General features: G+C 42.7%; 1 protein-coding gene across 1 annotated transcript; it reads right to left on the bottom strand.

Moving 5' to 3' along the window:
• Positions 1-5,511: 5,511 nt before the first annotated feature.
• Positions 5,512-8,369, bottom strand: LOC139112487 (uncharacterized). The gene is made up of 3 exons (XM_070673533.1): positions 7,987-8,369; positions 5,902-7,141; positions 5,512-5,736 (listed from the first exon to the last, which is right to left on the bottom strand). Exons 1-3 carry the CDS (start codon positions 8,367-8,369, stop codon positions 5,512-5,514), a joined length of 1,848 nt encoding a protein of 615 aa, XP_070529634.1.
• Positions 8,370-14,001: the final 5,632 nt, after the last annotated feature.

Genomic DNA, 14,001 nt, shown 5'->3' with positions numbered 1-14,001 from the left:
TTCGTTTATTGCAAAACGTTTATCCGGTTTTGACGAAAATAGTTTAAAGCAAGAATGGCTTGCGTTATATTCAGATTTTTCACCTGAAGAAAAACAATCTCTTGCAACAATTAGCTTTGATGAAATGTGGCAAAAAATTTTAAAACGCGAATCAAATCAAAATCCAAATTATCCAGCTTTAATTTCTCTTGTAAACGTGGTAAGGTCACTTCCTCATTTAAACCCTGATTCAGAAAAAACTTTTTCTCTTGTAATACGCATAATTTACTAAAATGATTTTATTTTATAATTGTCATTAAAAAAAAACTATTCACTGTAATTTATGCCACTGATGTACTGTGTATGTATGTGTGTAAAAATATTCTAAGATTTTGTATACCTGCATATCATTAAAATAATATATTATATTACATGAATAGTAATGTTGGTAAAGAATTAGTGTGAAAAAAGAAAAAATCTATGAACCGTACAAGAAACGTCATCCATTTATTGTTAGTAATATCGGATGTCTCATCAATAAAAATCGAAAATTTTGTGTTTCTCACTATATCAACAACATTTTCTGTTTCAACTGGACATAGTACATTAGAAATAATATTTCGGCATTTTGTCGAACCCATGCTCATGCTTTTCAAGACATTAGGATCTTTTCCTATGTCTTGAAAAAGACTGAGAATCTCTTTTGCTGTTTGATGAGGAATATTCTTTTCAGCAATTAATCCTGCAAATCGAATTTCAGCGAATTTTTTCCGATCATCAAACGACAAAAGAGATTCTTCAGTTTGTGTATCTAAATCGGTATTCGAATTGCTTATTTCTAAATCACTTTTTTCGCTGTTACTTTTGTGCAATATGGATTCTGCGTGTCTTAAAATTTGAGATTTTCCACCCGTAAATTCTTTGTCGCAAATTTTGCAAAAGAATTTATTTAAATTATTTGGTACTTCGCGCAACCATAATTTAGTATCTGGTCGACAAAGCCATTTATATTGAAAAATACTTTTGCGTTGTACCTGATGTTCGTCTAATGGTGAACTTTCTAATGTATTTTTTTTATGACACGCAGAATCCATATGCTTGGAAACGTACGATGAACATGAGAAGTTTTTGTTGCATTTAATGCAATGGAAAAGCGTACAATCTGTTGGTACTTCACGTAACTAAGATTTATATTTTTCATTATTAAGCCATGCTTTAGAAAATTTTCGCTTGGGTTTGATTGTTTGTTCATCATACGTTTCCATTTTAAGATAAGAAATAAAAAAATAAAATAAGAAGAAATGTATAATAAAAAAGAATAGAAAAAAAGATAGTAAAGAAGTAAGACAAAGTTAAATAAAAGAATAGCAAGGTATAAAAAATAAGAAAAAAAAGTAGAAATATAAACGTTGTAAAAGAAAGAAGTAAAAAAATGAAATAGGAAATAAAAATGAAATAAGAAAGAAATAAGTACCAGAATGAAGGCTTGAGATGGAAAAGAAAGTTCTAAATTCGCAACGATCACCAGAACGTCTAGACGCTTTGTGACAATGCGGAAACATCGCGCTAGATAAGCGATCAAAGCATCGAAATAAAAGAGCTGCAACACATATACACGTGCGCAATACATAACAGTATGCGTATGTGTTCGCATTTTGACATAGTAACACCGAATAGCAGTGCCGAAGTACTCGGAATAATCGGAGGGAGTTTATTTTGATACAATCGTAGCAAATGTATTTTTTACGCAAAGAAGTAAAATATTCACGTAAAATAATCATTATTATATACATTTTTGCAAAATGTTTTTGTTTTTATAAAATTAAAAAAGTTTTTAAATATTTTAAAGAACGAAATTTTGTAATAAAAAATTTTGTTAAATGTTATTTAATTTGTTTTACTTTATTTAGATTATTTAATTGCGGTACACATATAACATATAACATGGGGCCAATATTTAATTTTATAATGAAATTTTATTTATCAATATATGTATGTACATAATTAATTAAATAATGTTTTGTTGCGCAATAAAAGAAAAAATTACAAGTTTGCTCATCGGTGAGAAATGAGTTTATCACGACGTCGGCTGTAGTTCTAGAGAGACAGAGTCAGATATGACATACGTCTGCGCTCTTCCAGCAGCCGACGCTGGCCGAGGCGTTGGAGGCGCTGCGGGCGTACACAGACACGGCATTGTGCCTAGTGTGCGTATGTTGCCCGTTTGCAATCTGAGACCACTGCCGGCGAGAAGAAACTTTCCGCGAAGACGCGTCGTGGTCAAGGGATACGACGATTTGTGGCAGGCTGATATCGTCGAGATGCAACCGTACGCGCGTTTCAACCGAGGTTACCGTTACATTCTCATCGTCATCGACGTACTCGGCAAGTATGCGTGGGCAATACCGCTGAAGAATAAAGGCGGCAGCAAAACGGCTGACGCTTTAGCGGAGTTGATGCGAAAGAGCGGAGGATGTCCGAAAAATCTACAAACCGATATGAGAAAGGAGTTTTACAACGCCGACGTACAACGGCTCTTCGCGAAACGCGGTGTCAATCATTACACAACGTACTTGGTGTTAAAGGCGTCAGTAGTCGAGCGATTCAATCGCACACTCAAAAACATTATGTGGAAGATGTTTACGCTTAACGGCAATTACGAGTGGTTCGACGCGCTACCGCGTCTCGTAGACAAGTATAATAGGCGCAAGCACCGAACGATCGGCATGCGGCCCATCGACGTGACACCTGAGATCGCCAAGAAACTTCTTGACACCGTGTACAGCGCGATAAAGATAGCCGCTCCGGCCAAATTCAGGGTCGGTGATAAAGTACGCGTGAGCAAGTTTAAAATGATTTTCAAAAAGGGATACACTCCGAATTGGACCACCGAGGTTTTCACGATCGTCAAGATGCAGCAAACCAATCCAGCGACCTATCTGCTCAAGGATTATCGCGGTAAGGCGATAGCCGGAGCGTTCTACGAGCATGAGTTGCTCCGCGCGACACACCCGGACGTATATCTGGTGGAGAAGGTTCTGCGTAAGAAGGGTGACAAGGTCTACGTGAAATGGCTGGGATTTGATGAATCACACAATTCATGGATCGACAAAAACAGCATCGTTTAATAAAGTTTTTTATTTCTTTTTACACATGTATATGCGATTCAATGTATTTTAAAATAAGAAAATTATATAAAACTGTATACTGCATACATGTATATCCTTATTATTTTATTTCACACATTTATATGCGATTCGATGTATTTAAAATAATAAAATATAAAACTGCATACTGCATACTGCATACTGCATACTACATACTACATAATGCATACTGCGTACATGTGTACTGCATACTGCGTACATGTGTACTGCATACTGCGTACATGTGTACTGTATACTGCGTACATGTGTACTGTATACATTAACGCAATCTATAATACATTTGATACATCTGTAATACATATATAATTATAGAGGTGTGCGATAATGACCCCATGGTAAGGTGTTGGTCGAGTCTGGCACGAGATATCGCTTGTCGTTGTACGGACTCAAAGCGATCTTTGTCTCGGATACGGTGTGTGGCGGCCCAATAAAGTCGTCACAAAGAGTAACGCGCCAGGAGGAAGGCAACGCGGCATACAGAAAACGCAACCCGTCATACGGCTATGTACGCCGCGGTAACAAGACGGAAGATTAACGATAATAACAACCACTAGGAGCCGCAGATAAATAACTAACAACCCGCGAGTAAAAAAGGACAAAAGCGAAAATAAAAAGGCCAGGATCGACAAGAGCGATACGAAAAAAGCGAATTCGTCTCTTTTTGTAAAAGTACGCTCTTAGTGCGAGATAAAAGGCACATTAGCGGAAGCCACGTAAAAAGAATAGAGTTCCAGAAACGGATGCCGCCAAAACGAACGCGGAGAGGCCGGTGACTACCAAAAACACCAAAGTACGTCCCGCCGAGTCCCGACGACAACGATAAACCGGACGAGAGGGACGAAAACAATAATTTACCGCGGATCCGCGAGGAAGTGATATTCCCGCCGGGGACTCCAGGAATATTAAAAAGCGTTACGACGAGACCAGCACCGTCACCGAGGCCCAAACACATAACTGGCTTCGTACTACGGCCGTGGATCCTCCACGAGATCGAGCTAGAGCCACCGCAATTAACGCGGCCACCAAAAATATTCCTGAGAGGCCCGCACGATCAACGCATCTGGAGGGATACCTCGCTGAGCTGACCAAAACCGTCGCCCAAGCTAATAACCGGCATAGGAGAAAACGCGGCGACACAGACGGAGAAGCACCTCTTTGACCACGCGTCAACTACAAACGAAAAAGGGGTGCAGACCGACCCTTGGGCTACCACGTCGGAGGACGAGATCGAAGAGCCGATTCAATACCCCGGCGACGAAAAGTGGGGCCCGATAAGCGTCACAATTATCGCGCCGCACATCACATATCGCGAGAGGCTTTAAAACCGATTTTTGTACGGGCAAAGCCCGGCGCCGCAAGGCGCATAATTTAATACTAAAAAAAATTTGTATATAGTGTACATAATAAACCACCGACTATCGTTAAAGAAAGGAATTTGTCGAAGATAATTTCAAGACCTCGCCAGCGAAACCTCCTCCTGCGCTCTGTAATCGAATAAGCGTCTACACGGTGTACACTTGATGCAATTTCGATCTTACGCACGATTGGTCGCGAGTCATAGCGATCTCATTCTCGAGACACTTGACATAATCGTCGAACGTTATAGTTCACGCCACGACTCCACTCTTTACACCTTTTGCTTTTTTAGTGTCACTTTTACCGTCCACCTTGATCGCGTACATTTTCGCTGAGTCCTACAAACTCTGTAACAATCGCACCGTTGCACTCATCCTTCATTAAACCCGGTATTTTTTTGTTCGCGAGAGGCATACCGTACGCGTTATCAGGTGGATAGTCGCTCGTGTCGAACCGAGCGATATCACGCTTCATCATCTCGTATACATCGTCACACTGGACGCTGTACACGAGACTGTCCGTGTCGGTATACATGACGCTACATTTGTCTCCAAAAGTTGGTAACATGTACTCGTGATGAAACTCGTACAAACACACCTTAGATATGTCGAGTATGGACATACCATAGTATATCGGCTTAGCGAATTTCACCTCGAGTTTACGCAATTCCACAGCCACCAAATTTTCCGCGAATACACTTCTGCTGTGAAAATTAGGTTTGGCGATCATCGCTTCCACACCGTACCGACCGTCCCACTGCGAGAGCAATCGAACGTCGACGCGATTTCGTACGTTCTCCATCGTTTTACCAAACACCGCATTGTTCATAAGTTTTAACAAATTTTTCTCGAAATCATTGGTCGCGCGAGTTCGATGTCGCGTGCTGTGCTCGATGTAATCGCGCAACCATGCTGACTGAGTGAATCGCAGCGCGCGGTAAATCTTGGTGACGAGAAGACCGTGACGCGTGCACAGCTGCAGATTGCAATAGTGTATGACGTATCGCTTCTTATGGTACAGCGTAGCCAAAAGTTTTTTTATCATGTTTCGCCCCCGGTGGTTTCTCTCGTGTGGGACAGAACGGCAGATCGGGGTGCATGTCGTGCACGCTTGCAGGATACTCGAGATCCACCTCAAGGATATAATCCGTAGGTGAGTCCACGGCGATCGCGTCTACGTCGAAGTTCGCGAGATCTTCGTCGTTGACCCATTCAAAATCCGCGTACGGTAACGGCTGACACATAGCCCAACCGTACAAGTTGTTTACATCGTAATACACGATGTACGACGAAGGTTTCAACGAGTCGTACCCCGGCCGCATGTATCTGTTATTAGCTCGCGCGTATCTGTTGGAGCATTGACTGAGACCTCCGCGTATACCGCGTTCGACGAACATCACCATATCGATGTCAGTCAACAGTTCAAAATTAATACGCGTATGCTTGAGCATCGCGTCCCACGTGAAACCGAGCAAGGTGTAGTAGTGCGCGGGATCGAGTCCGTTACTCTCGACGCATCTATCGCGAAAATTTTCAAATACGTCAGCCAGTAACAGTACATCGGTTTTGAGGTACAGATTGCTGTACTCGCCTAGAGTTTGAATAGAGAATTGCTGCCATACGGTCTCGGCGTGCGCGTAATCTGTCTCACTCACCGTGTCACCAGTCAGCGAGCTGAAGAACGATTCGCGCGACGGTAGGCTCGACTCATCCAATTTTTCGACGCTGTCGACGTACTCGTACGGAAATATACCTTTTCGTGTCAAGAGATCAAAATTTTCCTCTAAAATTTTTGCAAATTTACCGCGCAAAATTCGCATTTTATCCTTAATGAGTAAAGACGATAATTTGTCGAGGCTAACGTTCAAAAATTTGTTCGAATCTATGAAGCGCAATTTTATCGCAGTTCGCAAGTCCTGTCCCTTAGCTGTATCGTTTACGTGTTTTGTAAAAGAGATGTATTTCTCCTTCGTTATCGGCAACAAATCGACTTTACCCTCATACGCCGTGGTGATTTCCTTTATGACAAAGTGTGCGTCGTAGCCTGACAAATTATGAAACACGACGGGGATGTAACGCGTGTCGCGGTATTGCAAGTTACATTTTGAGTGCGCGGGACCTCTATACCGACCGGTCATATGGCAATGATCGCGCACACGCTTCTCGTCCACCGCAAACGGACTTTCACACACGTGGCATACTGTCGCGTTCTCATGTTCCTCGCGCTGCGCATTCGACAAAGTCTCCATTGGGACGGTTTTCAATATTATAGTTTCTACGCGATGGGCCAGTTTCACTAACTGCTCAACGAACCACTCGATGCAATCGAGTCCGCGATAATATTCATATCTTGACAGCGACTCGTCGAACGAGCATCGCACGTAGTATCCCACGCTGAATACTTCATGACGTTGGTAGTTAAACGTCGTTTGCTCCGGCGACGATGGTGGATCGATTTTTCGCAGCACGCACTCCAGATCGGCGTATACGATGAACGGTACGCGCTCCTTGTTGTCGTGGTTGGAAAAGCTGAGCCATTTGTCGTCCTCGTTAGGTAGTCGTATAGCGCAGTTGTTTAAAGTTCCACAATCCACGATATAAACCTTAAATTTCTCGCTCGAACTGAAGTAATGAAGACACCTAAAATAAAATATTTTTAAAAAAATATATTTAAAAAGAAAAAAAATCAATAAAATATTCAAAACTATACGTACCGATCACAAATGTATTTACGATGCTCGCGTCCGCTTAGTTGTGAGCTGACGAGGCGTGACAGATTACTGATACACGCAAAGTGTTCTACTTCCTGTTCATCGTTGTCGTCGTCGCGTTGTACGTACAATAAATTTACGTGTTTCTCTTTCTTCTCGTTAGTGAGGTGTACAGGTAGAACGTTAATTTCTTTTCCGCATCTCTCAGTGGCGTACACATTGATCGAGATATCGTTTAATCGTTCGAGTCTTGCAACGTCTTTAAGAGTCGCGGAAAACTGTACACCCTCGACGTTCAACACCGTTGTGTAATGCGGGTACGACGATTCCCGATTCACGTTCTGCTTCGCGGGATACAGAGCCGCCACTAGCGACCACACGAGACACTTGTCGTCCATCGACTTTACACATATCACTGCTTTTTTAGCGGCTAACTTCCGTGGCAATGTAACGTAGCATCCCGCGCGCATCGGATTGTACTTATTTACGTTGATTATCAAATTCAAAATTCGCGACAACGCTCATCCGCTGTCACGCTCCTGAAACTCCTCGAGAGAAGCCAGCGTGGGTTCGACAACGTGTAGCCGGTACCATTCGCGCACATCCGTTTCTCGAATAATCTCACAGTTTTTCGTGGTTATACTTTTGTTGGCGCGTTTGTCCCCGGCCATAAACTCACCGTTGAACGCAGTATTCACTTTTACACAATTGTTTTTAAGCACGATGTCTCGTATGCGCTCGTATACCACGTTACCGGCGTCCTCCAGGAATCACAGCGGATCGATATAGTTTGTGTTTATCACCACACCCGTTGCGATATGACTTTTGAACGCGGTCTCGATCTCACGCCAATCGAGTTCATTAGTCTTTTTGTCACCATCACCGTCGGCAGCACTAGTGCTCGCGTACTCACCACCCTGGTGCACATAACGTCCGTATAAATGTTTTTTGGCACCCAGGAGTCGCGCGATACTCGCCACCGTGGATTGCGCGCACCCGATATATAGCGCGCGTAGGAACGTAGCGCGGCTACGTTCCTCGAGCTGATTTACTAGCTCGTCGCGATTTTCAGCCCAAGTGAAAAATTCTACCAAGGTAGTCACGTTGTTAGCCTGCAACAAGAGTTGACGCTCTTCCTCGAGGAAACTTCGATCCATTTTTTATGTTTATCACACGTCTCGCGCACTCAAAAGTTGAAAGACAACAACAGTAGCAATAAGTACGACAAAGACAACGACATTAGCGATAAATACGGCATTAGCAATAAATACAACAAAACAACAACTTTAGCGCTAGATACAACAAAAAACAACGACATAAGCAAGATAACATTAGCGATAAATACAACAAAATAAAAAAACCTACATTAGCAATTAACGCGAATGTAGAATCGAAGTACATTGCTCGCTCACGCAGTTGTGCACACCGGGCACATATTACACGAGATTATAACAAACGTTGCGGCTTTGCAATTCGAGCACCACGTACCGTAGAGACTGTCATAGGATCCTACAACGTGTTTGCGAATCTTGAAGATGGGGTCATAGAAATCGTATTGCATCGATATCAAACAAGAAGCGCACACGTTGTATCCTCGCTCGTCACCGTAAAAAAAAATATATAGCACAAAATTTCGTACGCGGAGTAATGGCGCTTAAATTCCGCAAATTGACCGTTTTCCGCGTAGTATTTTCAACCGTTTCGTCGTCGTCGGTGTTGCAGGCACTATCCTCCGACAAGGAATGAATCTCATCGATTTCTTCATCAACTTCGATTTCTTCGTTGTTCATTTCGTACGTAGTCGTCGATCGCTCAATCACTAATGAGATTCACGCATTGTGACAAAAGAGGTATAACGAGTGCGTTATATCCTACCCCCTACTACCAATTAATCATGTGATTTCATTTCTTACCCTCTCTCAAATTATATTGAGTCATTTACTAATATTCACGGTATTTAAAACCGTTAGTAAAAAACCGTTAGTAAAAAACCGTTAGCTTATCTCTTTCAGATAAAAAATTCGGTTACCCTCGTCTAAAATTATTTTACAAACTTTTACTTCTCGGAATTAAAAACGTTGACTTATTTCTTTCCGACAAAAGAAATGTACACCCATCGAATAGCAACTACCCTCTGTTTTGCAGAGTCTTTGCGTTTAGCCACACAGCCTTTGTTCTCTGCGTAGTCTATTTTATAAATGAGGGTTGAAGCGAGTGCACATATGTTTACGAGGGCAAAGTGAGTGAGAACGAGAATGATAATTTTTATCTCTATAAACATGAAAACAATTTGGATCAAAATGAATCTTTCAACCGTCGAGCAGTCAGTTCCTTGCAACCACTCATCAGTAATTGATCGTCATCGTTTGTCACCAAAAATTGTAAGTATATATTCTTATATATTCTTAAATATTTTTTTATATTTTTTAAAAACCATTTAATACATAAAAAATTTATAATTTTATACTTTTTTAATTTTTTAATTTCTTTTTTTAGATGATTTCCAACATCGACGAAGACAACTGTCCACTTGGCCGATTGAGGTACGCGTGGTACGCGTACAATCATCAACAATGTTTTGGGTGAAATTAATCAACGACGAAGCAGCTCATAAGGAGATGATGGAACGAATGGCCTTACGTATGAGATTTGCAGCACCTCAACTGATACTGTCACCGAATGAAATAATAATAGGAACTCTCGTTGCCATCCGCGAAGGTACAAAATGGCAAAGAGGGATCATCGAGTACGTCGGTGCTACTTCGATTACTGTAAATCTTCGCGACTGGGCTCGCACAACTGAAAGAATGCCGCATGAATGTTTACGACTAGAGAGCCAATTCCACGAAATGAGGTGACTGGCAATACCATGTGTTTTAAATGGAATCTTGCCTCTGCGAGCTCAGATATGGACGGAGCAGGAGGTTGTGCACGCAAAAATCATCATGGAAAAAACGCGGGGATGGATCATTATCAATGATGTTCTCAGTGACAATGTTGCACTTGTTTCATACCTCAGAGGCGGACAAACAGAAAACGTGCCTATGATAGATGTATCTACATTATTTATACAAATAGGTATTGCAAAAAAAATTTTAATGGGATAAAACGCCGACTGAATCAGTTGCACCGCGAACACAGTGAAAAAACAATATCGTTATGTGCTGTGTGTAAAAAAGGGTGTTAAAAAAGGACCTTAGGTTCGTTCATATGTATATCCGCTTCTAATCATGAGTGCCTTTACGAACACACTTATGGAAGCGGAGATAGAAACGCAGCACGTAATTTTTTCTCACTGTTCACTCGTCAGTCGAAGAGTGTAGACTCTACGGATGAAATCGCTAATATTGTTTTTAAATGCTAATGTTGTTTTATTATTGTTCCTGTTGTTTTTATTATATGCTCTTTGTTGTTTTTTGAATTTTTGCTCTTTGTTGTTTTTGCTTTTTTGTTGTTCTTTAGTACTCTTGTTGTTCTTTTGTGCTCTTGTTGTTTTTTTCATCTTTAAAAATATTTTAAACATTGTTTACCATCATCATCACCAATGAGTGGCCGGGATTATTTAATCAGAGTATGTTCAAGAGCGGATTGCAAAATGTATCGTGAAATCCGGCGGTGTACAAAAACATCGTGTTTAACTGGTCGTTCGTGCAAATTCGTCCACCTCATCTTGTGTGCTGAATTATAGCCGGTGTAAAAATTTTTTGTTCATTGCGTTCCTGGCAGAGTCGCAGGTTCATCCCCGACTTTGATAAAGAGCAATTTATGGTTTTGAAATTTTGTTTTTTTGTTTTTCCAATTTATTAAATAAATAAATTTAGCACAAAGAAAATGGCGCCCAACGTAAATTAAAATATCGTTCCGTAAAGTTAAAATTTCAAGTATTTGCGTTAATACACGGGTATTAAAATGTCTTTTCCGGCGGTGGTAGAACCGGAGTCTCCCGCGGTTTCGTCTCCTGTTCTGAGACGCAGTAGAATATTACTGTCGGAGCGGGAAATGCTTTTTGAAATTGTGACGGACACATATAATAAGTTTAGATCCGCGACCGTCGCAAATGTAAGTTCTCTCACACCCCGGTATGAGAGGTTAAAGAAAATCGAGGCGAGGTTGGACGTACTTAATCAGAAAATTCGGGAGTACAACGCCGACGTAGGTGATTCTCAGCATCAAATAGATGTGGACAAACCGACGATCGCTTTCGTGGATTTGATTGACACGATCACGTCCACCTATCTCAATTTAAGACAGCACACTCGCGCTCCGACGGAATCCGCGCCTACCGAACAATCTGTGAGCCCTCACGCGCCTCAGCTCCCGCGCATACCGCTCCCGTCGTTTTCAGGGAAAACGGACGAATGGTTGGAGTTCGCGTCGTTGTTTGACTCGTTGGTCCACAACGAGAGGAGGCTCAGTGCCGTACAAAAACTTCAGTATCTGAAATCGAGCTTGAAAGGAGAGGCTCTCGCCGTGATATCAGGCTTTCCGCTAGATGATTCCGGATACCCTTTGGCTAGGGAAGCTCTCAAGATGCGGTATAACAATCAGCGTCGTCTTGCTAGTCATTTCGTTAGTAAAATTCTCGAGTTCAAACCGGTTCGGGATCCTTCCTTGCCGGAACTGAGGCGTTTCTTGTCTGTCCATCAGACGAATTGGAATTCTTTTAGTTCATTGCGGTTAGCTAACCCGTTGGATTTTATGAAGTTGCAGTTAGCGCTAGGACATTTAGACGCGGCGAATCGACGCTTATTCGAACAAAAGCATCCGAGTCAGAGTATTCCGAAATACGAGGATCTCATTCAATTTGTAACGGACCTCTGTCGACAAGAGGAGCTGCTCGCGGCAGATGGTTCGAATCGTGTTGTTGCGGTAAAGGAATCGCGTCCTAAGTTTTCTTCGGAACGAAGTCCGAGCGTGCGTGGCCCCCCGGCCGTCCCGAAATCTTCTCCGTTAAACAGTATTGCGAGCGCGGTTTCCGCGAGTAATTCGACTCGGAAATCTCCTACTCCACGGTCAAAACGCCGCGCGCGAGCGCATCTCGCGATAAAGCTTCTCCGACGACGAGTTGCACAGTCGCGCCGGAGGCATCTGCGTCGACATCGGCATCAACGTCGACTAGTTCGTCTCCCTTAAAATGTTGGAATTGCGGGGGACCGCATGTTTTCTCTCGGTGTTCAGTTCCTCGAACGCGTCTCTTTTGTTATCGTTGCGGACGCCGCGACGTCCACGTTTCTTCGTGTCCCGACTGTACAAAAAACGAGGAGGGGAGTCGGTCGTAGAGGTCGATCCGACTCTTGTTTCCCGTACCGACCTCCATATAGAAATGAGCACGCCGGTGACTTCCGTTTCGGTCTCGGCGTCGAATTTAGATACCGTTTCTAATTCCGATAGTTCTTCGGAAGTACCGTTCCGTTTCGTATCGTCGTCAGATTCTTCGCGGGAAGAAATTGGCAGTAGCGTTCCGTCACGCATTCGGTCTAGGACTCCCGACAACGTCGCGTCCGAGACACGGATATCTCATATCGTTACGTCTTTGTGTGGCGAATCCGGGTTAGTCCCCGTCACTCAAGTATTTTCAAGAAGTAATTCCTTGGTTAAGGAAGATTGTAGTTTATGGATTTTGACTTTATCGTTTCGTTTCGTTAAGCCCGGAACCTCAGTTTCCGCGGTAGGGATAGTTCCCGCGCTTTATGACACAGGGTCTTCTTTAACTTTCATTGGGAAGGCTGGTTTGAGCCTCCTTGGAATTAAAACCCCGGACCCGGAGACTGATGAGCCTCGTCAAGAGCAACTCAAAACCGCCCGTATGGCGGATGGCCGTACAGTGCCAATATCGTTCTCGTATCGTTTCCGTTTTGTATTAAATGGTAGAAAATTCGAACACAAATTTTTCTATCTGGATTCTCTTTCATTTCCTATTGTAGCGGGTTTAGATTTTATTAGGCGCACTGGTATCGTTACGGACCCTCTCTGTAATATGTATTATTTTTCTGACGATCCTACTCGTCGATTTCGTTTTGAGTCACCTCCATTGGAGCAGGGTTTTCCTTCATTCTCTATTTGTAGCGGTATAAAGGAAATATCGGCCTCCGAGAGAGCTAAGTTAGAGAGCGTCGTGTCGGAAGGACGCGAGAGTCTTCGTGATTCTCCGGGAATAACGTCGAGAATAACGCATCGTATTGACGTCGGTTCGTCTACCCCTCTGAAGCAAAGGGCGTATAATTATTCGGCTAAGGTATTAGAGGCGATGCAGTCTCAACTCGACGAAATGTTAAATACGGAATTGGTGGAACCCAGCCATGCGGCGTGGGCTTCTCCAGTAGTAATGGTGCGCAAAGCGGAATCTTATCGTTTTTGTATAGATTTTAGGCGCGTAAACGCGATTACGAAAAAGGATTCTTATCCTATGCCAAATATTAATACTTTGTTAGATAGCCTTCGTCAGGCGGCCTATCTGTCTAAGTTAGATTTAAAACAGGCTTTTCTTCAGGTACCTCTGGCGGACGAGGAAAGTCGCGACATTACTTCATTTGTAGTACCGGGTAGAGGTTTATTTCGTTTTCGGGTTATGCCGTTTGGCTTGACCAACAGTCCGGCTACGTTTCAGCGTCTTGCTGACTCTGTTTTTTTTTATTTGTATCCACAAGTAGTGGTATTTTTGGACGATATTTTAGTTTGTACCGGAGACTTAGAAAGTCATTGTAGAATTCTCCGTAAGGTATTTCGTAGACTAAAGGAGACTGGGCTCCGTCTGAACTGGGAGAAATGTGAATTCGGATGCCGGGAAGC

This window comes from Cardiocondyla obscurior, linkage group LG29 (assembly GCF_019399895.1).
Source record: "Cardiocondyla obscurior isolate alpha-2009 linkage group LG29, Cobs3.1, whole genome shotgun sequence".
NCBI lineage: Eukaryota > Metazoa > Arthropoda > Insecta > Hymenoptera > Formicidae > Cardiocondyla > Cardiocondyla obscurior.
Note: the sequence above shows the minus strand (reverse complement) of the source record. Positions and strands in the feature narration are given on the sequence as shown.